Here is a 25,943-nt window from a genome sequence, read left to right as displayed (position 1 = left end):
CCCGCCCCAGCCCATGGCGGGAGCGCCCAGGCCCCGGCAGAACGGGGAACACGGAAAGGGCTGCAGCTGCGCAGACCCAACACCTGCAGCTCAGCATCCCGGCTCCGCCACGTGCTGGCCCGTGACACCCGGCAGGTCAGCACGCTCCCTGTTGTCTCAACTCCATCCCCTTTAAGATGGAGATAATAAAAACCTCCGACCCTCCATCAGACTCAATGCAAAGATTAAATGCAAAAGTACTCAGTACCCAGAAAGCGCTCGGTAAATACTCAGAACATCACAGAAAGGGGCGTGGGTCTTTAAGAGACAGGAACCGGCCGCCCTGACCCACCTGAGCGAGGCTCTCACAGGCGCCTCAGGTGCCTCAGTCCCGAGTGGGGAGCAGGGATCAGAAGGGGCCGCCCACGTGCCCTGCGTGCGCTGCGTCGTGACGTAACTTCCGGTGCGCGGGACTTCTCCCCTGTGCGGGCCTAGGCCGTCGGTAAGCCGCCCCCGTGCCCGGAATGTAAACATTGAATGAACCGGTGGATGGCAGGTTCCTTGCTTTCAGGTGGAAGAACTCGGATCATTTGAAAATAATGGCCGGCCCTGGCCGGTTTGGCTCCATGAATAGATCCCGGCCCAGGGCACGTGCCTCGGTTGCAGGCTCGATCCCGCGTCTGTTCGGGGTGCGTGCGGGAGGCAACAATCGAAGTGTCTCTCTCACATCCGTGTTTCTCTCTGTCTCTCCCAGGCCGCCCTCCTCTCTGCTGCTGGGGGGCAGGTGGGGAGCTGCGGGCCGTAGAGACCCTCCTCTCTGCTGACAGGAGCCCTGCTTTCCAGGTGATGAGGCCCGAGGGGCCGTCTCAATCTTATGAACTAACAACATTGAAAGTGACTACACCCACGCAGGGCAGAGCTGCTAAGAATAGAGTGCATGTTGCCTGGAATGTGAGAAAATGAGGAAGTGTTGAGAAAAACCTTTACCCAGAGGCCCCAGCCGGGGTGCCCGGAGAAGGGAGAGGCTTGTTAAACAGAGGCCAGAGAGAGGGGCCTGAGTGGCTGGGGGCCGCCACCAAAGAGGAAACCTTTACAGAGAAAGGCGGTTGCCATACTGAATTCCTACGCAGCTGGCGAGTGGCTGGACAGAAGGTCCACGTTTCAGGCTAGAGTCAGCCGTTCGAGAACCGTAACCTCAGAATCTAGACCTGAACCTACATTTGACCCCTGGATGGCGGAACTTGGGCCTGTCAGTGAGGGGTCCCCCACCCCTGCCCACCAAGCCCGGGGCCACTGTCCCGCTGGCTCCCAGGCATGGACAGGCGAAGCCATCGTCATCGTCGCCTGTCACAGTGGCATCTATCATTCGGTCTGGCCTCCAGCTTTGTCCCAAGGTCACCAGCGTCTCCTCCGTCCAGCGGTTGGATCTGTCTCCCTTCTCAGCTTCACCTATGATCCTCAGAACCACAGAGAAGTGGGCGGACCCTGACTTTCCTTCCCTGGTGCTCCTGCGGGGGTAGGGGGTGGGGGCTGGGGCGGGGCGCGGAGTTCTTCCAGAGATTCTGGGTCTTCCCCTTTCCCTGAGTTTTATTCCAGATCAGAGCATGGGTGCCTGATAATCTAGGACTCCCTAAAATTATGGCATTTCTGTATGTGAACAGCGACGCTCACATGGGCCTGCGTTCGTGCGTACGGACTTGAACATGCGCACGTGCGCAGACACACACACACACGCACACATGCACACACACACAGGCTTATTCTCAGGGACTTTCCAGAGTCTACACTCTGTTTCCAGTTGGGAGTGGGGTGGGGTTGCTGAGGCTTTCTCTTACTAAACATTCTTCCAACATGCTTGTTTATGGTATAAATTTTGTTGTGTGCAGTCCTGCAAGATTTAAGCTTTTAAAGCAAAAAAAAAAAAGAAAAGAAAGAAATCTGTGTTCTTGAAACTCACAAGACAGGGTCTGCTTTTCCTATGAATCATCCCTCCCCCGGGGGCAATGAGTGCTGCGGCCTGCCTGAGGGGAAGCACAGCCCACACGGAAATGGGGAGGGAGGGGCACCCCATTTGCTTCTCAAACTATGAAACCAGCTCTAGGTCAGGAGCCACCTTCGTCGGAAGGTTTTAGGGATTCCAGGCCGCAGAAAACCCAGGGTCCAGGCTCCATGTCCTGGTCCCAGAGCACAGTTGTGGGGAAACCGAGGGATGGCAAGTTGCTGGTTTCCGGAGCGCCTGGAGGGCTGAGTGAGGACCAGGCCGGGCGGGTCCATCTTCACCTGCAGGTTAGCGATCCGATCGGAGCGCGGCTTCGAGTTACGAGCCAGCCACTTCCCTGTGAACTTTTCATTTCTTTACTCAAAAACTTTATTGTTTCCTTTGAGTAAGCTGCTTTGTGGCAGGGTTCTCCTCTGACTCATTTTATAGAATAATCCTATAATTTGAGGGTACGCAGCCAATGGCTTAAGAAACCCTCATGGAAAAACCGCAGCCTCTGCCGTCCGTGCTGAGAGCCATGTAGGCACTGGGGTTACTCACCTTCTTGATCCGGCTGCAGATGGCTACGAGTTCCTGGAGACCCTGAAACAGGTGGCCCGGGACAACACCGACAACCCGGACCTGAGCATCATCTGGATCGACCCGGACGACTTCCCTCTGGTGAGTGGCTCAGACCCGGGCCCGGTTGTAGTCGCCATCACAGCCTCAGGCTTGGGTGTGGTGTGAGGGCCTCTCATGTGAAGGTGGATATGAAACAGGAGGGGCACATGTAGAAACTCAATGGCCGCCCCCATCCAGCGGGGGAGATCTTGGCCACTGGGGTAACATTGACCTTGGGGCCTGGTGCTGACCCTGACGTGGTTAGATATATGTGTTCTCACTCCCTGGAGACCAGAAGTCTCAGCTGAGCTGGTGAAATGCTTCTGCCAGCTGCCCCCTGGCTGCCTGCAGCCCATCACCACCCACTGTTGTAGCCTCTCTCATTTTTCTGGGTGGGGACCTGAGGTCCTAAGTGATGAGAACCAGACGTGAACTCTTTGCATAAAGCCCAGAGCTGCACGGGAGGAGGAGCAACTCTCCAGGGCAGGGACCCTGTCTCCATCGGGTTCTCCCAGGTCCTGGCCTAGTGTCCAGCCCAGGATTAGCATGCATCAGAGCCTTAAAGTCTGAACTCTTGCTGGTGTCAGCGATCAATGAGCAGCAAGCCTTGGTTGTGCTTGGTTTAAAGAGAATAAGCAGAATTTGGACAATGCACAAGCCCAGTGGTGACGATCATGAACGTAGCTGCTGTGTACTGTATGCCTGGAACTAGGGTAAGTTCTTCACATGTATCACCTTGTCTAATCCTCTCAACACCCTGTGAAGTGGGGACTATTATAATCCCCGGATCACAGAGGAAACAACGGCAGCTGGAGAGGTCGAAACAGTGACTGGTCGACGTGATGCCAAAGCTTCGCCGGTCAGTCAACAGACCTCAGGTTGTGCTAACTGCTGGTCATCAGAACACGTTTCGTTGGTTATAGATGGCAAGTCTAGCTTCTTCCAGGAGTTACCGATCGGTGCATAGGCCAGGACTGGCCGTGCTATGGTTAAACAGACAACACCGAGGGGTTTTAGTGATTGCAACCAAGGCAGGGACTTCCGTGACACCTGAGGTCAATGCCATCATTTTGGGCGATAACAAAATCACGGCCCTGTGAGGCGCTGTATGCTGTGACTTTGGCTATGGCCCGAATGCGTTTCTAATTTATCGGGACTGTTTGATTATGCAAGCTTGCGGATGGTCTGCAGCTCTGACCTGCTCTATCGTTTGCCTTGCTTTTTGCAAAGGAAAAATCTCAGACTATTCTGATTTCGAGGGCCCATCAGGCTATATATTGGCTTGAGACTTTCCACCATGGGATGTCTCCGTTTTTAGCCCATGGCCCCCCACCCGTTAGTCCCGCCCCGTCGGAGATCAGCCCACATGCCTGGCTGAATGAAGAGGCACGCTTCTTACTTGTATGCCAACTGACGGCGCGTCACTGCTTTCTCAGCGACCTCACGGCAGGGTAGCGCAGTGTAAGGGGTTTTTAAATGGGGCGTTGAGAGAGGCGGAGGGAAATCTCTCCCACCACATAAACTATAAAGAGCCCCAAGTAATTTGGGGATCGACTTTAGACCACCTCTGCAACGCTCCCCTCTGCAGCTGCACACGCGTCCACATGACACATTTCATGGTTTGTTATGACATCCTTTCTTCCTGTGCTGATTTAAAGGGCTGAGGGCTGGGCAAGTCTTCAATTTCCTAAGTGCCCGCAGCTGTTGGGAGCCCTTTACCCAGCAGTGACCTAGTTACTATGATGAGATGGCAGGTGGGGGCACCACAGAAAGTGATTTTAAGGGAATGCCCTGTCCCTGCCGTCTAATTTTACCTTCTGTTGCCACAGCTCATTGCCTATTGGGAAAAGACTTTCAAGATCGACCTATTCAAGCCGCAGATTGGGGTGGTGAACGTGACAGATGTGAGTACGCCCCGTGGAAGCTTGCCCAGGCCCCCGCAGCCGGTCCCATGTTCTGTGAGCAGCCTTGACCGTGAGGTCCGCAGGGAGTCCAGTCCCTCATAAAGGAGCAGGACCCTGGGCCCTGCCCAAGCTCAGTGTGGCCCTCACCTCGCCTCGGAGCCAGTCCCAACCTATGGTTCCCTGGTTCCCTTCCACGGCGCATGTCCTTGCTTATGGGGCCAGCCTGACCTGGGTCACGGCCTATTTGGGAGTAAGCCCCCCTGTACGTTCTTCCAATGTCCCCAAACAAGGTCTCCAACGGACCCCGCACTTGGAGCTGCCATTGCAGGGGGATGGCGGCCCGTCCCCTGGCACCAGGTCGCAGACAGGAGACGGGGTCACAGGAATCGGGAGGAAGCCATAGGGTGGCGGGGCTTCTCCGCACCATCCAGGCCCCACTGGCCCGAGGCGGGAGAGGCTAGTGAGGAGGACTGGCCGAGCCTGAGGAGTGGCGGACCTCAGTCTAGGCATCTGATGCAGCTCCACACAACAGCACGCAGGGGACAGACACACCAGGCAGACGGGTAACGGGCGGAAAGGGATGGTCACAGAGGGTCCATCAGAGCCGCCGCTAAATGGAGCCGACGCGTGTGAAGGGGGCCCGTTAGCCATTCCTCTTGCCCTGTCGGCAGGGTTCAATCAGCTGGAGAATTCTACATTGATGTATTTTGTAAACTAGTTTTTATATTAATAATAATGTCCACAATTTGCTCAAGTCGAAACACTTCAAAACAAACAGTAGGATACAAGGTGAAAAGCAAAAACACTCTGCACTGCCGACCCCATCCTAGTCCGATGCCTGCGGGGAAACGTGGGTGGTAGTTTTGTGGCTATCCTACCAGAAATGTAATCCTAGATAAGAAAGAGCTAATATGCTAATTAGACCGAATAGCAGAACCACTGTCTGGATGAGGCCAGGACTGAGAGGGCCCAGTCCCTTGCATGAACTTTGTGCATCAGGCCTCTAGTTCTATATAAAATAGAATATGTAATTAAGAAGTAGAAACTGGTCGTTACAAAACAGTCGCAGGAATGTAAAGTACAGCATAGGGAATACAGTCGCTAATATTGTGATAACCATGTATGGTGCCAGGTGGGGATTGGAAATACTGGGGGGACCACTTTGTCAAGTGCACGATCAACTACCCACTACACTGCACACCTGGCCCCAACACGGAAGACTGTTAAGACAGTAACAAAGACGAAGAGCCACATGTTACCAGTAGTATCAACTCATGAGCAGCACCGGATTTCATTAATCAATTAAAATCATTAAGAATGGGATATAGATGCTGTTAGGTAGGGATCTATATAACAGCCGCGTGGGGCCCTCGGCTCTGATACAGCCGCGTGCCTCGCTCACTGCCCCATCCTGCCCCTCCCTGCAGGCCGACAGCGTCTGGATGGAGATTCCAGATGACGACGACCTGCCCACGGCCGGGGACCTGGAGGACTGGATTGAGGACGTGCTTTCTGGAAAGATAAACACCGAGGAAGACGACAAGGAAGATGATGATGATGACGATGACGACGACGATGACGATGGCGACAGTGATAATTCTGATGAGGAGAATGATGACAGTGACGATGATGATGACTAGCTCCGGCTCCACCTGGTTTTGATGAAAACGGAATCCAGCTCCCCCCTTCCACACGGACAGCACCAGGTGGCAGCCAGCAGCCCCGGCCACGCCCAGCCTCCCCCTGTCCCGGCATCTCTTCCCACCCCTTCCCATCAGGAGCTGTACCATTCAGCACATGCACATGCCTTTCTAAATCCAGTCACCCCGCTTGGCAAGTACAGGGGGGAACCGTTCCCCTGTGGATGGTCCTGACCGTCACGGGAAACCTCTGCTCTCTGTCCGGCCATCCGTGGCCATGGCAGCGCTGGACTCTTGGCGGTCCAGGGAGAGCCCTCCCCTGACACCGCTACTCAAGTTTACTTGTCTCCTCTGACTCCGTCAGGGACAGAATGGACAGCTTGCTAACTCGCAAACACGCAGTGGCCGTATCATCATTAGAGCTGAGGGAAGACACACAATTAATCCTGTAGCCCCGTGCCTGGCACATCGGTGAGACCCTCGTAGGGGAGGCTCAGCCTTGGAGACAGGCTTATGAGGCAGCTTCTCTTGGCTCTATTAAGCTTATTCTTCAAGTGAAGGTCAGACCATGATGAGCGCAGATCTGAGCCTTTGGATGGCTATCGAGAGGCCTTGTACAAGCGCATGTGGATGGATGTCACCCGCATCCAGTATGTGGGGCACTGGGAGGGAGGTTAACGTGCTCTCTGAACTTCCCTTGCAATGGTTCTCAACCTGTGGGTCGCCACCCCTTTGGCGGTCGAACGACCCTTTCACAGGGGTCGCCTAAGACCAGCCTGAATATCAGATATTTACATGACGATTCATAACAGTAGCAACATTACAGTTATGAAGTAGTGACGAAAATAATTTTATGGTTGGGTCACAACATGAGGAACTGTATTTAAAGGGCCAGAAGGTTGAGAACCACTGCCTTAGGGACAAGTCTCACATAGGGGAGGGGGAGACGCTGAGAGAATGAAAGGATTTTATTTTTTCTGATGGGTCAGGTGGCTTCCTAGCCTGAGCTCGGGTCTGGACACCCCTTCCCATTTGGAGAAAGGGTTGGTTTGTCCAGAGGTCAGTTAACTCTGCTTTCATCAGCACGCCCGCAGTTGACCAGGACAGTAAACAGAGTTCATAGTGATGCCCCGAGGCACTAAAATAAACACGCCCAAGTGCCTTCAGAACTCTCTAAAAGTTACGTCGTGCTCGGTAGTTTTAGCGTTAAGTGTGAATAATAATGTTCTAATTTATTTTCTCAGTCTTTTGACATGTGTAAGACACTGCAGATTCTTCAAAAATAGGGCAATCCTTTTATGGAATACTAGCTAACTGTCATTAAAGTCATATTTTGAAAAAATTCAAACTGTCTCTTCTTTTTTTTTTTTGGAGAATTTTTATGAGTTCATTTGAGCCAAACTGATGGCCAATGCCGAGGAGCAAGACCCAAAAGCTCCCAATATTAAGACTATCTTAGAAATCCTCTCTGATTTTCTGATCCTGCTCCCATTCTCTCTGTCTCTCTTCAGTTTTCCTTCCTGGCCTTCCTCCTCTGCTCACCCTTTAAATATTAGTATTTCCCAGTATCTCAACTCTTTCTGACATGTTTCTAGGGTAGGATCATCCATGCCCATCAGCCACCACCTATGTGCTAATGACTTCCATGTCTAGGTCGCTAACCTTGACTTAGACCCATTTATTCAACTGCTCTTGCACATCTTGGTTTGGATGTTGCATAAACACTTCAAACAATGTACCAACACCCAAGGCCATTACCTTCACCCCTAGGGTTCCCCTCCTCCTCTTAGTGGAGCCCCAGTTTGGATGACTGATGTCACCATCTATCCAGTTGCCTAGGTCAGTGGTTGGCAAACTGCAGCCCCTTGAGTGTGGCTCTTCCACATAATACCACGTGCGGGTGCGCATGTACAGTGTGATTGAAACTTCGTGGCCACACTCAAGGGGCCAAAGAGCTGCATGTGGCTCGCAAGCCGCAGTTTGCCGACCACTGGCCTAGGTGACCTGGCCCCTTCCCTTCTACGTCCATGGCATTTTGTATACACCCTGATTCACGCCACTTATTTATTTATTAATATATATATATTTTAATTGATTTAAGAGAGGAGAGGAGAGAGATAGAAACATCAATGATGAGAGAGAATCATGGATTGGCTGCCTCCTGCACGCCCCCTCCTGGGGATCTAGCCCACAACCCAGGAATCGAACTGTGACCTCTTGGCTCAGAGGTTGATGCTCAACCACTGAAGTCATGCCAGCCATGCTCACCACACTTATTTAAACGCAACACATATTTCATATTTGCCCTTTCAGTAAGTTGTGGGCAAGGAATTTATCTTTGCATCCCCAGCACCAAGTAGATAGTCCGTTATTGGACTGATGAGTGAATAACTAATTCATCAGAATACCTGTAATACGCCAGGACTGCTGGGTAACAATGCGTAATCCCCAGGACTGCTGGGTAAAACACTGCATGCAGGGCCTCCGTCCTCTTATTTCCCCCTCCCCTACCCCCCAAAACCCGAGACAGGCGCATCCCAGGCTGGGCTACACTGCCAACCAGCCAGGCCCAGGCTTACCTCCAGTCACCTCCCGGGGAGGTACATTTTCACAGCCATCTTTGAAGCTAATCTTTCAAACAGCCAAGGAATGTGGTTCGTCATAAAAGTGGTCTGTTCCCCAGCCCGGGGAGATCCCCTTGTTCACCCCAGGAGACGGTGAGCAACGTGCAGGCCGTTTAAATCCCGCCCTGAGCTCCTGTGTCAGAGGCTCTGGGGGTCACTGTCTGGAAGCAGCTGCTGGGTCACTGGTCTGAAACGTTTAGAGCTGATAGTTACGGAATGTTTGGCCTGGAGCGCGGTGCCATTGCTTTAACACGCATTATCTCACTTCATCTTCACAAGGCTCTCAGGAGATGGGTCTGGTTATTCTCCCCATTTTACAGACGAGGAATCTGAGAGGGACATGGGGGGCTCATGTCATTCTCCTAGGGTCACACAAACACTTTAAAAGAGTGTCACTATAATCCCATGTTTACACTTAAATCAAGGATTTAAACGAAATTCCTAAAATTAAGGAATCAAAGGATCCCATTTCTTTTTCTCAGAAAGTGTCCGAAGATGGACTCAAGTGCATGTCCCACAATCCTTTTCACTGAATACGCCAGGAGACCCCTTCTCCGTTCATTTCGGAGGCGATGATCCATTTAAACAGTACGGGGGATGTCAGATCATTAGAACGGCAAGGTCATCCTATTAGGAAAAAATTATTCACTTGTGTTATCAAGAACGCACAATCATTTCCATGAGCAAGAAGCTGGAACTGGAAAAATGTTCAAAGCACCTCGTGTCATTTCCACAAATGCATCATCATTTTGTCTGGAATATGAATTCTCAGAACCACCGTAATAAGATCAGATATAGATACAGACAACATACCCAAGAGTCCAACATCGCTTTGCTTGTCTGATGTCAACAGCAGCCCATGTAATGAGAAGATGCCTGCGTGACACTTTGACACCAACAAGGAATTACGGAGTTTCCCCTCAAGCAGAGACACTGCTGTGCCCACGCCCCTGCCTCTGGCCTGCCTCTGGCACTGGCTCTGCCTGATGCCATCTTGATACCCGTCACTCCACGTCCATCTACCTGGTAGTTTCTCACTGAGACTCTCTGCCACGTTCTACGGCTGCACCATGGGGAGTGGATGGGAAAGAACGGAATCTCTGGCTTATGTCCGCACACAGCTTTCATCGTTTCTCCAGTAGCGTTTGTTCCTGAGGATATAAATGGTGCACATCTTGGCCGACGGCCCAGAGAAACAGCTTATCGATGATCTATACCATGAGCATGTTCACACCAATTGCTTTCTCTCACTCCTGTCCATGAACAGATAAGAATGTGCGAGCTGTCGGCGCTCCGCACAGGTAAAGAGACAGTGGAGTGAAAATCCATTTGTCAAATAATCAAGCTCCCTTTAAATAGAGCTAGCTAAAATAAATCACCAATTTAGACTGAAATACCAAGCCACTCGCAAAAACAATCCAATATTCACCACCACCACCACCACCGCTACCAGCGTACGAATCCAGCCTATGACACTTCTCACTCTTGACTCAAAGATCTTTTTTCCATTTATGGATTTACTCAGAAAAGCCTGTTTCATCTCCAGGTTTTAGAGCCTAAGATTTTAATTTCCAGTAGTCTATTCATTTAGAATATTTTCTTGGCCATAAAATGCACGCAACCAGGTGTGTGTGTGTGCGTGCGTGTGTGCGTGTGTGTGTGTGTTTGTTAAATGCAATGGCGATTCTACTTGCCCATTCAATCTACCCTAATTGACTTAGTTTTCACAGAAACTTGACAGATTATCTCTAATAAGGTATCTAAATCATGCAAGAGTGAAAATGTCCCCTAAAACTCTTTAGATGAGAAAGAGAAACAAAATTCCACTTAGGATTTCTGCTTATTTTCCAAGTTTTCAGAATAAAAAATATAACATGTAACATGAGTTCACTGGGACGCGGGATTCAAAATGACCAGGATGCCAGGCACACCCTGTCCCTCAGAGACACTAGCACTGAATCCCGGGCAAGGGCTGTGCTCTGGGCTCAAGAACAACTCGCATTTACGTGGGACGGAACATGACCGCAAGGTTACAGGGTAGTACGTTCACAGTAGTGATTTATTTTTTGTAACAAGATGCAGAAGGCATAAACGCTACCCAGAAATACAGCATCACATTACAATCGCAGGGTCGCTGCGGCAGGACTGTTTAAATATTGTGCCAACGTTCTGTGCTACCCTCAGGGTTCCAGCTCCTTTTTTTGATGATGCTCAGTTTTTCGGCTGTATTGGGAAACATACAGTAAGGCTTCCAGGGTCATGGAGGTGGAAGAGTAATTGCCACAGAACTTGACCTTTCTCTCTGCTGTCAGGTCAGATGGGCCTGAACAAGGTCCCATGGACTGGCCTGCAGGGGGGCGGGCCCTGCAGGAGACAGCTCAGTGCCAACGCCGCTCACTCCTGGGAGGAGCTGGTGTGACGGAGGGAAAGGGGCACAGGAGGGAGGGAGGGGTCCCTGGCTATGCAGCACCCTCCCAACCATGGGTGCTATTAGGAAATCTCTTGAACACACGGCCTGTGTAGAAGCACATGCACCTCACACGCTCATTCATAGAAACACACAAACAAGTTACCTACGAAGACACATACCATCTGCCAGACAACACAGATGTGCAGGTGCCTAACATGCAAACATGCCATCTACGTGCTAACACACACGCTGAGAAAGGCTCATGTGCATGGAAACATCCAGCCACACAGGATGTGTGTCTCTGCTGAGAGGGCCTGACACAGCAGGGCCCGGGGAGAAGAGCCAACCCCAGGCCTGATTTGCTGGTCTCACTGAGTGGCTGGGACACTCTCCCAGGAGCAGGCATGGGGAGGGGCAGGGTGATCGCGTTCTGCCAACCTGAAAGGCACGTAGCTCCCCACTGAGCCATATCCACATCTAACACGTGCACTCAGAGGGGAAGCTGAGATGCAAGACAGAGGACTCCACGGGCACCTCATCCCTTTCCTACACTCGGCAGCACAGCCACACTCTCCCGATGGAAAAGGAGGTCCAAGCTCGGGCAACAAGCCACTCACAACACACACACAGGCACGTGCACACACACACAACACACAAACACAGGCACATGCACACACACACACAACACACAAACACAGGCATGTGCGCACACACACAACACACACAGGCACACACACACATCACACAGGCACACACATACACAGGCACATACACACAAAACACACATGTGCACACACCCACAGGGGCCATCTACCTCTTACCGCCCGTGGTATGGGACCTGTCCTGTCGGTAGATTTCAAGAGGAGAGAGGGAGGAAGGGAGGTGGTAATGGCCGGGCAGCTCGCTGGCCAAGCACTTTCTCGAGGGCTTGCTTGATGAACCTGAGCGAAAGCATTCTGTGCTTCGACTTAACTGCTAATGCAAAGGATGGATGAACGACCACACCTTACCATCCCTTCCACCTCCGAGCACGCAGACTTCGACATTCAGGTCACGGGCGATTAAACATGGCCATTACCTTCGAAAGGACACGCTTCAGGACAAAAGTTATCTACTGGCTGAGACACCGCCAGGGAGACAGCGGTCTCGGGCAGGCGCTCATTACCTCCTGCGCTTTAGCAATTAACGTCCACATTGTAATACCTTCGGTTGAAAGTTATAGAAAAATCTATAGACAGTTAAGGCAAATGAAATCTGTCTTCTCTAATGTGGATGTATCTATAGGCGACCAGCCCCAGGGCACAGAACACCCCCTTTTAAGAAGAACAGCCGACTGGTTCCAGGAACTAAAATAAAGACGCACTGTGTTCCAGGGCGGGGTGCGGCTCTTCAGTGTGTTAACGCCATGGACACTGTCCCTGCTATTAAGGGTTTGAATGTGCCAAGTCTGTGTCCAGAGACCCTGCGTTTTATTTTGGTATTCTTTCAAAAACGGGTTCGTACAAAGTCAGTGTAAAAAAAAATCAGTATTCAACTTAAAACAGAAACAGTAATTTCAGAAGGTCTGACAAGGCTGAGGGAGAGAGAAACGGGTAGAGAGGAAATATATTAACCTTTCTTCACCTGCGGGGGTGCAGGCGCCGAAGCAGCCAATCCGACGTGACCCCTCCAGGGCTGGCAACTGCAGACAGGGCTGGAAGCCTGGGCCCTGGGGACGCTGGCGGGCAGCGTCACCGTGAACCACGTGCAGGGACATGGAGGGCGTGTCCACCGCTGTGCCCCCGACGCAGCAGCCTCGGACGCTGTAACCTTCACGCAGCCAAAGTCATAGACATTCACCATCTCCCGAAACATATTCCTGAGAAAGACATCACCCTAAGGAATGTCCGGCTTGAAGGGACCTACAGGCAAACACTAAGAGGACGGAAGCACCATGGTTACGGGGGTGGGTTCCAGCAGTGGAACCGTGCGGTGACACAGTGCACCTCGGCCCCACGCCAGGCCGACTGGCTTCCCTTCCTTCTTTCCCAGCACGTCTTCCTTTTGACCTGAAGGCTGTTCGTTCAAGAACACCGTTTCCTTTTTCGGGTACAAATATCCAAAGCCGACTCTGATTTAAAGGACGACACACGAATCCTGTGCCACCCGTGGACACATAACCACCAGGGCGGGGGGTGTGGGAACACACTGAAGCGAGCGGACGGGGCCCTATGTGCCCGGGAGAGCACGAGGGAGCACTTGGTAAAGGTGTGTAGTGGATACAGGAGGCAGAGGGAGGCACGGAGAACCCGTGTGGCTCCCCCCGAGCCCCTGCACAGGCCTCTGCCGGGAAAGCCCCTGGAACCAGCCGCATTTAAGAAGCTGATCACGGACCCTAAGGTTGGCCCCCACTCCCCTTTCTCTACACTCTGCAGCCCCTCCCCCCTATCCCCCATGCCCTCAGGAATGAAACCAGAGACCTCTTGGTGCATGGGACGATGCTCAACCAACTGAGCCACACTAGCCAGGGCACCTTTCCTTCTCTCTCGACCAAACTCTACAAGCCAGGTCAACACCAGGGGCCGACCAGCCCTTCCCGGGAGTGAGCAGCAGAGGGCTGGAGTGGGATGCACAGTGACGGTGGTCAGAAATCAGGGGCTGGGCAGCAGCAGCAGCTGTCACCGCGGTGGCATAGCCTGGTCTCCCCTGGCAGGCACTCCCTGGACGTTAGAGGGTCCACGCTGAAGCTGCCAGTCCGTCACAGTGGCAGTCCTCCCCGGTGGGTGGGGAGCCGGGGAGGGGTTCTAAGGGACATTCCAGCTGGCTTGCCCTCCTGGCGATCTACCTGGGGGGAGAGGGGGCGGCAATCCATGCTTCTCTACGCCAACAATCCGTGGGAGCGCCTGAGGCACACGGGCAGGGCCAGGTCCCTGGCAGCTCTGAAGGTTGGGCTTCCCGGGCTGGACCTGCCAGCTGGGGTGGGTGGTGTGTGTGTGTGTGTGTGTGTGTGTGCGTGTGCACGAGGGCGGATGGGTGAAGACAGGTGCCCATCACAGAGTGAGCAAAGGCTACCTGCTCTGGCCCGTAGGGAAACAGGATCAGAAACAGAGCGGCCTGGTTTTCTCTTTGGGAAAAGAAAGATCCAATCGAATCATTAGTGCACATTTTCTGTTGTGATCTCGCTCGGTGGAGCCTAAGGCAACAAGGAACAGCCCCTGGCTGTGGGGGGAGTGGACCTGGACCTTTGCGCACATACACACGCACACACACACACACACACACACACACACACGTCTGGCTTCCGGAACCAGGATAAAGACGCGTCCCCTGGGAGCTGTGGAGGGTGTGGCGCCGGAGACGCGCGGACGGAGCTGTAAGGCGAGGCTCCCAGAGCCGCCCGCTCGGCTTTGGTTACAGCTGCCACAGGAACGCCGGGGGACGGCCTCTTGAGAAGTGCCATCCGCCAGTCCGGTGTCCCCCGCACGGATTTCCAGGGCGACACCTCGTCTTCCTTCCAAATAAAGTGCAGGTCAGGCCGCTGGTCCAGCGCCGGCCAGTCTCGGCAATGAACGTCACACACACCAGGTGGCCCTCCGTGCACGCGGATCGCCCTCCCTGTTCTTTTCTTGGAAAAAAGCCGCAAACGCAGGACTTTTACACCGATGTCTCCGACTGCAGGCGGAGGACAAACTTGTGCGACTTGGGGTCTACGAACTCCTCCGAGAGCGCGATGAAGGGGATCTTCTTCACAGTGACCACCAGGCCGAAGTCCAGGCACTTCAGGACGAAGACGAGTCCGTCCCGCAGCCCGTTCGTCACGGCCTCGTCACTGACCAGTCTCCACTGCGTGGACAGCCAGCGCTCCTTGTCGTACTGCAGCGTGGGGCCCGCGCGGAGGTAACGCTCTAGGAAGGCCTGGAACAGAGGAGGAGGCTGTTAGGGAGAGCCGCCTGGTCCGAGGGCAGCCCTGGCCGGGGCACCGCCGTCCGCGCACAGCCCCACCGCACAGGCCCTGCCTGTGGGTCTGCCTCCTCCCACACTGGGCGCTCAGCAGGGCAGGGCACAGAGAACACTCCAGAACATGAGCTGCACACCTGTAGGGATCGACCTGCGCACACAGACACCTGCTCTCCCGCCGGCTGGCTGTGGGACTGGGGCAGTCACCTAAGCTCTGAAAGTGGGGATGACAGCACCTAACTCACAGGCCTGCTGTGAGGACAAAGTGGGCAACTAACCATCTCATGGCAGGAGGTGACTACGATCAATGTTGCCAATCAACGCCAGCGATGGGGGAGAGGGGGTGCACAGCAAGTCTGAGGGCTGGCCAGGCCCCACCTCCCCTCACACCTCCTGGCGCCAGCTCCTTGGATTCTCTGCCCCCACTTCCCCCCACCTCCACAGTATCACTCTGTCTGCTGAATGTCATCTTTAAATGCCCCCCTGGCCCTTTAAGTCTTCTCCAACCACCTCCTGGGCCTCCAGGACAGATGAGCACGCCCTGAACGCCTGGGATCACTGCTGGACGCCCGGGCAGCTTTCCCTTTTGGGACAATTAATTGCTGACTTGGGGTCTCGGCCCCACATGGGACTCTCCTGTCCTGGGGGACAGGCACTGGTTTCCCATTGTACCCAGCACACACCTGAGCTCACAGCACATGTATCACATCCATCAATACCCTGACTTGGCTATGAGAACGGATGAGCCGGCGAGACATAGAAAACGCTGGGATGTGTCACTCTGGTCGGGACACAGGCGGTAAGGGGTCCCCAGCACCCGCCTCGCTGCTGCCTCAGGTCCTGATCTCAGCGCTGCGAGCACCTGTTCTAAGCAGAGCTGAGCCTCTGGCACAAACACTGGTCTGATATGACAAGAGCTCTTAGGAACCACACGAAAAAGAAACAATTCAACAATCAGAGAAATGAAGTCAGTAAGACAACTTAGAGGAGAATGAACAGAACATAAACCTATGAAAGACGTCCTGTCACATGAAGAATTTCTACAAATATGAATTCAAATAGTAAGAAATCTTTTTCCTTCTCTTAGGTGGGCAGGGAGTAAAAAGAGCAGTGACCCCGACGCTGCCAAGTGTGGGGGGAAGAGGCAGCGTGCTCCCCCCCGCCCCCAGATCCAAGGATCCCAGAGGCGAGTGTAACACTGCCTCATGCCTCGGAAGGACGGCCTGTGACCGAGCGCCTCCTCCGCGAGGAACGCGTCCTTCAGGAACACCAGCACGCAAGCACGGAAACCCGTGCCAAGGGGACAGTCACGTCGGCACTGTGCAGGCCAGGGGCTGGCACACTGTTCTCTGAATGTACATGTTCTCGGCTTTGCAAGCCCCGCTCTGTCACCACCACTCAGCTCGGCCTCGCGGAGAGAAAGCAGCCACGGGAGATATGTAATAAGGGGGCATGGCTGCGTTCCGATCATACCGAGGAACGGAAGGGCCCAGCCCCGGGTCAGACTCTCAAAAGAGCTCCATCTGAGAGTGCACCATTGGGCAATCAGTTACGCGAATCACAGGATTCCATGGAAGGCAGTGCAGCTGTTAGAGAGAGAGTCCCATGTGTAGGACAGAGATCGGGAAGTCCTGACATCGAAAGACAGCCCGAGAGCTTTAAGGAAGAAAGCATGTTTCCAGACTATATGTATATAGGATACCATTTGTCCCCCACCCCTAATTTCTGCTTTAAACACAGTCACACACACACACACACACACACACACACACACACACCCTACTCCATTTTATATCACACATACTGACCGTCCTTCCCTGACCACTAGGTTCAGATTTTGGAACACACACACACACACACACACGCACCCCGCCCCCCCCCCACGCTATCAGGAAGAACTGTTTGCCCTAGGGCAGTGGTTGGCAAACTGTAGCTTGGCAAACCGAGACTCATGAGCCACATGCGGCTCTTTGGCCCCTTCAGTGTGTCTCTTCCACAAAATAACGACTTTCTCCGCATGGGCCATGAAGTTTCAATCACACTGTACGTGCATGCCCACACGGGGTATTTTGTGGAAGAGCCACACTGAAGAGGCCAAAGAGCCACATGTGGCTCGCGAGCCGCGGTTTGCTGACGACGGCCCTAGGGGAATAAAACTTCACTTTGTACATTATTCTATTCTTTAATGTTTAGACTTTTATACAAATATTATTATTACTAATTCATAAAAGTAAATACTTTTGAAATGAAAAAGAAATCAAGTGGGAAACTACAAAATCCTACAGGAAGCGAAAGGCCTGCTTCCGTGGGGCCCAGCCTCACTGTGCACGCGGAGACACGCCGCCCACACTGCTCTGCATTCCCCCTTCTGGAGCCTAATATTCTAACAGAGAGTCGCCCACATCCAACAGGGGTTGGAGATGCCACAATCTTTAAGTGCTGCTCTACTTTTAAGTCATTTTGTTTGGAGTTAGGACAGACTACTTTGCAAATCACCTGCATGTACAAGTATATTCATGGATATGTGTGATTGTGCTGACTACGTTTTCTAGGCGAGTCAAAGAATCTGCAGACCTATGGTCCTTTCCCGGAACGTCTGCTTTCCTGAGGTTGTCACTGGTTAGTGAGAATGTAACCAGCAGTTCGTGTGCGTACAGGACGGTGTGGGAACACAGGTCCTCAGGCCGATACCAATAGCTCCGAGCGTCCCACGTGTGCTCTAGGCCAGGATCCCTTACCCCGTGTCACGCTGCCACATTTAATATAATCCTCACACAACAATCCTATCAGGTGGGTACGGTTACCACACCCAGTTCATAAAAGAGGAAACGCGTGTAGAGTCACTTACGCGAAGTCACAAACCAATGAGCGGTGGGACTGGGACTTGACCCACGTCTGTCTGGAGAGAGGTCGTTTGCCAAACCCTGACTCCATCTTGTCTCCCTGGCCACCTGCCTCCACGAGCTACACGACTGTTTCCTAAAAGTGTGCTCACATCATGATCCCAAAGGCCATTCAGTAACATGAACTCCACAACATCCGAAAGCCTAACAAAGGGCTGGCCTCATTTCTGCCTCTGATAATAACAGCCATTTACTGCGTTCTTACCACACAACAGGCACTGTTCTGAGCTCGCCACACGAATGCACTCCTTTATTTCTCACAACCACCCAATGAAGGGGATATCAGTATTATCCCCAATTTGCAGAACAGGAAACTGAGGCACAGAGCCGTTCAGCGGCTGGCTCAAGGTGTTGCAGCCGTTAGTGGAGGAGCAGGTGAGAATGGGCTCCTGGCTCCAGAACCCACCGAGGACCCCTCACCACTACCTGTACTGTCTCTACGTGGAATCGTTCCTCTGCTCGACTCTAGGGGCCTTCAGAGGCACATCCAGAAGCCAGCTGCCCCCAAAGACCAGAAAACGGGTGGGCCTCACTCATCCCCATCAGTGGTGCTTCGAAGAAGCCTCGGATTTGGTCCCTCCCGGTCACACCCGAGTGCGGGCCGGGGCTGGGCGAGGCGCACCTTCGGGGTCATGCTGTGGGCGATGCAGAAGGCCAGGTGCTGCAGGATGCTCTCCATGCTGTGGTAGTGCTGCTGCCGCGTGGTGCGCAGGTACTTCTGCAGGGCCCGGGCCATGGACGGGAAGATGGCCTGGGCGGCCTCCCTGGGGTCCATCACCTCCCCCGGGGCCTTCTGCTGCTCCTCCGCCTGGAGCCGCTGGATGTGGATGAAGGCCTCCTCCACCGCCACCACCAGCCTGGGGACAACAGAACCGGCATCAGGGTGGGGCTGGAGAGCCGTCCTCGGACCTGGAGGACTCCTGCCCTCCTGCCCTGCCCAGCTCCCCCCAGCTCCCCCAGGCCCTTGGCTGTCACTCTAGAGTCTAGACAGTAGGTAGGGGAGGGAAGAAGGGAGGGATAGGAGGTGGGAGGGAGAAACTGGGGCTGTGGTGGGCGAGGAGGAAGGAGCCGGGGACCTGGAGGGGACCTCTGTTCTCAATCCTGCCACTGCCTTGCTTGGGAGACTCGCTCCATCTGGACAGCGGAGGGAAACGCATGCTAAGGCCCCTCCGCCTCTGAGCGGGGCTGGTGGAGCCGAAGCCGCTTACAAAGAGCCGGGCTGATCCCCGTTGATCCTGCCGCCACGCAGCAGCCCCGGGGGAAGGAAGGAAGAGGCCCCGCACACACAGTGGGACCACCTCTGTCCCTCTCAGTTCATAGGATAAGATCTAGAGAAATAGCGGGGGCCTGGGGTGCAGGATGGGGCCACTCGAAGTGCAGGCTGTGGGCCAGCAGCTCAGCATCGGCCGGGAACTGGTAAGAAACGCCGGTTCCTGGGCCCAGAGCTGCTGAATAGTAAGTGACTACGTGGGTGGGGCTGGAGGCCTGTGCTATGAGCCCCCGGGTGACGCTTGTGCACGAGGAGTTTGGGAAACGCCCCGGCACGATCACTCCCGAGGCCCATGCAGGTCGTGTTCAGAGTGAGATTTCGCTCCGGGGGACGCTGTACCTCGCTCTCCGCTTCTTCACCCGCCGCTCGTGCTCCGCCTCCTCGTAATACAGCTCGTTGTGGCTCGAGTCCCTGCGCCGAGCGGCAGCGGCGATCATGGCCCGGGACTGGCCGGTGGCGTTGTTACTGGGGCCTTTGGGGGAAAGATGGTGCAGGAAACGCAGTTTTAATGCCACGGGACTGCCAAGCGGAGCAGAATGCTGGTACCACAGTCTGTCGGGACCGCCCACCATCCCCTGTGAAGCATAGACACAGATCCCCAAAGCGACTCCCCACGAGGGGGAACGGTCCCCCTGCTTCTCTTCACTCTGCTCACGAGGGGAAGGCACCTTCCCGAGGCCCAATCTGCTTGGTGCAAAGGGAAAAGGAACTCGGAAGGAGATGAAGAATGCGTGGCAATTAAGACGATGGCCAACAGTAACACGGAGTGTGAAGATGTTACTTACCATCTGTCACAGGACGGCCCGCTTGGCCGCGAGGGCGGCCGTAACGTCACAGTTCAGCAACAGGACAAGGAGGGAGAGAGAGAGGGAGGGGAGGACAGGACAGAGAGTGAAGTCCAGGACAAGTGACACCGACCACACACAGGAACACGGCCCTGCTGGGACCTCACTGCTGGGACCTCACTGCTGGGATCTCACGGCAGCCCAGCTTTCACAGAAAAGCCCATGATGTGTGAGGATTTGTGAAACGGCCTCCATGATCCTCCGGACTCAGAAGTCCTGGTCTCGCTCCTCTGACCACTGGCCGCCTCGACTTGTCAGGAAGACAAGGCACCTCACGCTTTCTCGAGTTTCACCTACGTGGTCGATGACTAGTTTTGCTAGTGGGAATTTTCGCTGTTTCCAGGTCACAGGCGAAAGGGACCAATCCTTCAGGATTCGTGAGAGCGTGCACATCTCATTAGCCAAAAATAATAATAAAGCACCATTTAAAAAGGCGGAGGATGTTACATCACCACCGAAACTGACACCACCTATAAATCACTTGACTTGCTAACAACATGATCCTCTTGGAGGGTTTGCAAAGCTCTCGCCCTGACCCGAGCGGCCCAGCAAGACATGACACCGTGTCCTGTTTCTTGCGCCGAAGCATCTGATAGCCCGGAGGAGCTCGCGCTGGCGCCCCAGCCTGGCCTCTGGCCTCCCGCCACCCGCTCACTCCGGCTTCTGGCCAGGGCTGAGGAATGCCCGAAGTGTCTCGCCAGAGGCCTGAACTACTGACAGTTACAGAGTCTTCACGGGTCTGGGTGGCTGAGTCTTTGCTTTGGGTGCTTTATCCACATTTTGAAAAGCAGCCCTTTCCTAATAGCTTTATTTAATGGAAGGTGTTCCCAGCAGGAGACAGGAAACACACACATCACCATTGTTTTCAATCATAAAAATCCCAAAATGAATGAACTTCCCACAGATGTAGATCATAAAGCAACATTCCTCATAAAATGTTTGGGGGGGAGGGGAAGAGAGAGAGAGAGAGAGCGGGGCCCTTTGAGAGAGAGAGAGAGAGAGATTTAGAGAGAGAGTTGTTCTGAAATGAGAATGGACCACAAAGGCAAACATAGAGAGGAGGTTGAACCAGATGGGCCAGGAAGGTGCCCCAACTGCCCCCCGACACTCCCAGAGCCACCGTTCCAGGCACGTACCATCCACGTTGTAGACTTTCAGCCCCGCCATGTGCTTGGCTGCTCGGAATTTGGAGGCCGTTAGGAGGTTGGGGTTATAGATGGTGAAATCCTTATAGTAGTTTTCCAGAACCACCAGTGCTGCTCGCTGGATACTGAAAAAAAAGGGGGGGCAAGATTAATGCAAAGTGTCTTCGTTGAATGAGCAGGTCCTCTTCTGAAGCAGGTAAACCACAGGGCCCAGGGGTAACCGCACAGAATTGTCTCCAGGATTCTAGAGGAAACCAAGTCCTGTGGCCGTGCCCCGCCCGGGCTGTGACATTAGCCATAACCCATCCAGCCAGTGGCTGAGAAAGGAGTCAGCTGTAACTGGGATTTGTTTCGGCCACACGGAACTTTCCTATTTTCCCCAGTTTACGGAAGAGGAAACTGGGGACCTCAAAATGGTCGAGACATTTACCGACGGCCGCAGAGCTAAGGGGGGGAAGAGCATGGTGTGGCTTCAGGTTCCCCGGGGCCGAGGGCAGCCTCCTGAAAACCAAGCCTCGCTAAGAGGAGGCATCCGTGGCACACAGTAGAAACAGCACCGAGGGCTGCCTTCCAGGCCGGACCCGGCTTCAGCCGTTTCCCCTCTCCTGGCCTGTGATGCGGAGACAACACCAACCAATCCGCGTGGCCGCTGAGAGGAGCACATGGGCTGATGCCAGTGAAGGCATCGGTCATCCAGAAAGGACTACACATCTGAAGGTCACGTGCCTGAGGATAAGGGCTTTGCAGCAAAGGGTGGGGCTGGCTGGCGGCTAGACTGTTCATGCCGCCTCAGGGCAGAAAAGCAGGACCCACTCTCCACTCCCAGGAATCACAAAACTGTATTCCACACGCAGTGACGGGAATGTCCGTGTTCACCCGAGCAGAGTCACAGAATCGAAGAAATCACAGGCCACCTAGTCCAACTCTCTCCGCTCTGCCTGAAGGGAAAATGCACTCTCCCTGAAGTGACCTTTCTCTAAGGCCCACCCACCGCTTCCTTCCCGTGACAACCCATCCGATCCCTGAAGGAAACAGGTGTCCTCCCGTGTAAATCTTATTTTGCAGATGAGGCCCTGAGGCCTGGAAAAGCATGTGTGCTCACAGCGCGCGCGCACACACACACACACACACATCCTTATCGATTTCCTATTCATTCACTCTTCCCTGGATTTGATTGTGGCTTCTGCCATTAAATGAATACATGCTATTAAAATCAGAAATGAAGCTTCAGAGCTCATCCAGGCCCGTAAATGTCATTAACTTCTTCCAGAGCGGGGAGAAAGGCCGTCCCTTTAGGTGTGTGTGGGAGGTGGGGGGGCTCATTCAGGTTTTAGCCATTTAAATGCTACGCCCACGTCAATGCCAGCACCCCTGTTCTGATGCCGAGGTCTGGCTGCCAGGAAAGCACTGAAGAGTGTCCTCGTCACAGAGCCAACTCTGCGAAGGCTCAGTGCTCACCATCCCGCAAGCCTCCTACGGACGCCGACATCGTGAAAACCCGGTAACCAGCCTCCCGCCTCCATTCACGGGCAAGTGTGGGTTATGAGTGCCCACCGAGTGCCAATGACTGGCACACGGATGTGAACAAGATCTCAGAGGCGGAAGGCAGGTAAGGGGCAAGGCCGGGCTAAGGTGAGGGGTGAGGAGGACGGGGTGGGACGAGAGGGAGCGTGTGGGCAGGAGAGAGGGAGCCCGCTGTGAACACCCAATGGGCCCCAACAATAAATAAGGCCACTCAGGTCTCGGGACCGCCCTGTCTGTAAACTGAAAAAAAGGGGGGGGGGGCAAGATTAATGCAAAGCGTCTTCGTTGAATGAGCAGGTCCTCTTCTGAAGCAGGTAAACCACAGCGCCCAGGGGTAACGGCACGTTTGTCTCCAGGATTCGAGAGGAAACCAAGTCCTATGGCCGTGCCCCGCCCGGGCTGTGACATTAGCCATAACCCATCCAGCCAGTGGCTGAGAAAGGAGTCAGTTATAACTGGGATTTGTTTCGGCCACACGGAACTTTCCTATTTTCCCCAGTTTATGGAAGAGGAAACTGGGGACCTCAAAGTGGTCAAGACATTTACCGACGGCCGCAGAGCTAAGGGGGGGAAGAGCATGTGTGGCTTCAGGTTCCCCGGGGCCGAGGGCAGTGTCCCCGGGCCTCGTGGCCCTGTGCAGCGGTTCTCAACCTGTAGGTCACAACCCCTTTGTGGGTCGAACGACCCTTTCACAGGGGTCGCCTAAGACCCGACCCCTCGGAAAGCACATATATAATTACATATTGTTTTTGTGATTAATCACTATGCTTTAATTATGTTCAACTTGTAACAATGCAAATACATCCTGCATGTCAGATATTTACATGATGATTCATAACAGTAGCAAAATTACAGTTATGAAGTAGCAATGAAAATAATGTTATGGTTGGGGGTCACCACAACAGGAGGAACTGCATTAAAGGGTCGCGGCATTAGGAAGGGTGAGAACCACTGGCCCTGTGTGAGGGACGCTGGGCTCTCCTACTCCACAGGTCAGGGCGACACCCGCCCGGGGCAGCGCGCATGTGGAGAAGCTGCTGCAGACGTGAGTTAGCGCTGATTTCTCCTCTTCCTTCCACCCACCCGTCTACCCCAGGCCGGCTAGATCGCCCCTGTGTCCCGCAACCTATAACCAATCACCTGCTTGGCCCTGGGAGGACAGGGCAGGAGCAGAGAAGAGGAACTGCCAACAGGTAACTAGAGGTGGAGCGGGAGGGCGCCCACACTCAGTACTGGCAGCACCGTGAGCTCCCACGTCCAAGTCTGTTGGGGAGGCCAAGCCGTGCGTCCCTTGTGTGTGGCTGCCCCGCCCTCCCCCCAAGGACCCACCACAAAGGTACCGTCACAGAAAGTGGGCCAGGACGGGGCTCGGCATAGCTTTCCTTAGGGACTTAGACCAGAAAGCAATGCTACTCTCTGTTTTTCATGCAGTGTTTCCTGCCAACGCTCAGCCTCCTGAAAACCAAGCCTCGCTAAGAGGAGGCATCCGTGGCACACAGTAGAAACAGCACCGAGGGCTGCCTTCCAGGCCGGACCCGGCTTCAGCCGTTTCCCCTCTCCTGGCCTGTGATGCGGAGACAACACCAACCAATCCGCGTGGCCGCTGAGAGGAGCACATGGGCTGATGCCAGTGAAGGCATCGGTCATCCAGAAAGGACTACACATCTGAAGGTCACGTGCCTGAGGATAAGGGCTTTGCAGCAAAGGGTGGGGCTGGCTTTGTTCTTCCTCACCTGAGGATATTTTTCCCATTGATTTTTAGAGAGAGTGGAAGGGAGGGGGGTAGGGGGAGAGAGAAATATCTGTGTGAGAGAGACACATCGATTCGTTGGCTCCCACATGCACCCTGACCGCGACTGAACCTGGGGCTGGGGATCAAACCTGCAACCGAGGCATGTGCCCTTGACCGGGAATTGAACCCGAGACCCTTCGGTCTGTGGGCCAATGCTCTAACCACTGAGCACCAGCCAAAGCATGTGGCTGCATTTTAGCCAGAACCCAGGGTCTCTGAGAAAACTCTACCCTGCAGGACCCCAGGGGAAAGCTGACTCAGCTTTCTGAGAAAACTCCCATCCGAGGGAGTGGGACGGTGCCCTGGGTTTTGTCTGATTGGCTTCCCGCCAGAAGAGTCACCAAGGCTCCAGCTGGGTGTGAGGCCCGCCTCCGCCTGGACGTGGAGATAAGCACTTGCCTGACGAAGCACCAGGATGGTTTGCAGCGATGCTCCTGTGAACCCCGGGACGCGACATCATTCGCCCCTGAACGCTGCCGCCCCCGCTGAGACCCGGGCACAGGAGGGCCGCTATCTCCTGGCCCTCCTGCCCTTTAATTAAAATGTTCGCCTACAGCTGCAGGCGGGGAGGTGGGAACACAATCCCACACAGATAACAGGTAATGGCCACCTGGGAACGTGAGAGCGGGGAGGAGAAAAACTGGAATCCATCCGTGTTTATCGACAGATCTGATTAGACGGCAGGACGAGCTAAAGGAAGGGCTGGGTTTCTCTGGGACTTTGTCTCGAGAAAGCAGGAGGCGCACACACATCTGCCTGAGAGGTGTGAGGCAGATCGTCCTGCGGGTCCCAGACTGGTGGTCCTGTCCTGCTGTCCGGGCCCTCGGTGCCTCCTGCTGGCTCCTCAGCTCCGTGGACACTACAGGGACTGAGTTCTTTGCATCAACACTCACAAGGTGGACCGTGTCCCAGCCTGGGCCTTGAATGTGGGCGAGCCCTGCAGGTATCCCCACTGACGCCAGGAGCATCTACGCGGACAGCGAGGAGGAGGCGGAAGCAACAGGGCCTGGTCATCGGAGTGGCCCCCACAGTGCAGTCTGGGAAGCACCCCGGCCCTCTCCGTGCCCAGGACTGTCCCCCTGTTTAAGTGTCTGGTGACCAAGTGTAACCCTGGAAAATGCCCTCTCTAAGAATACAAGCAACCCCACACTGGGCGCGCCCAGAGGAGACTTCTGCGTCCCACGGCCATGTGCAGCCACCTGGCCCTGCTGGTCTCGGGACCTGAGCCACACAGAGCTGTCATCCATGTCCTTCCTGGCCGTGGGCGGTTCTGAGTGCGGTGACAACACTGAGGACACAGCCTCCTTCGGCGTCGATCCCGTCACGGCTGGCCGGCCGCCGGGCTGCCTTTCCCACAGCAGAGAGATGCGGG

At 54.3% G+C, this 25,943-nt stretch overlaps 2 protein-coding genes across 2 annotated transcripts in view; one reads left to right on the top strand and one right to left on the bottom strand.

The window, feature by feature from the left end:
• The window catches only part of CASQ2 (calsequestrin 2), a 42,188-nt gene extending 35,293 nt beyond the window's left edge, over positions 1-6,895 (top strand). The window contains exons 9-11 of the mRNA XM_006763046.2: positions 2,538-2,638; positions 4,408-4,482; positions 5,910-6,895. Coding sequence (XP_006763109.1) covers positions 2,538-2,638; positions 4,408-4,482; positions 5,910-6,122 — 389 coding nt within the window. The 3' untranslated portion in view covers positions 6,123-6,895. The remainder of the gene's footprint in view (positions 1-2,537; positions 2,639-4,407; positions 4,483-5,909) is intronic.
• Positions 6,896-14,288: 7,393 nt separating this feature from the next.
• The window catches only part of VANGL1 (VANGL planar cell polarity protein 1), a 31,057-nt gene continuing 19,402 nt past the window's right edge, over positions 14,289-25,943 (bottom strand). Inside the window, exons 4-7 of the mRNA XM_006763045.2 lie at positions 21,247-21,380; positions 19,605-19,737; positions 18,618-18,852; positions 14,289-15,050 (exon numbers count right to left, since the gene is read on the bottom strand). Of these exons, the coding sequence (XP_006763108.1) occupies positions 14,790-15,050; positions 18,618-18,852; positions 19,605-19,737; positions 21,247-21,380 (763 nt within the window). The 3' untranslated portion in view covers positions 14,289-14,789. The remainder of the gene's footprint in view (positions 15,051-18,617; positions 18,853-19,604; positions 19,738-21,246; positions 21,381-25,943) is intronic.

This window comes from Myotis davidii, unplaced genomic scaffold, assembly GCF_000327345.1.
Source record: "Myotis davidii unplaced genomic scaffold, ASM32734v1 scaffold217, whole genome shotgun sequence".
In the NCBI taxonomy this organism is placed as follows: domain Eukaryota; kingdom Metazoa; phylum Chordata; class Mammalia; order Chiroptera; family Vespertilionidae; genus Myotis; species Myotis davidii.
Note: the sequence above shows the minus strand (reverse complement) of the source record. Positions and strands in the feature narration are given on the sequence as shown.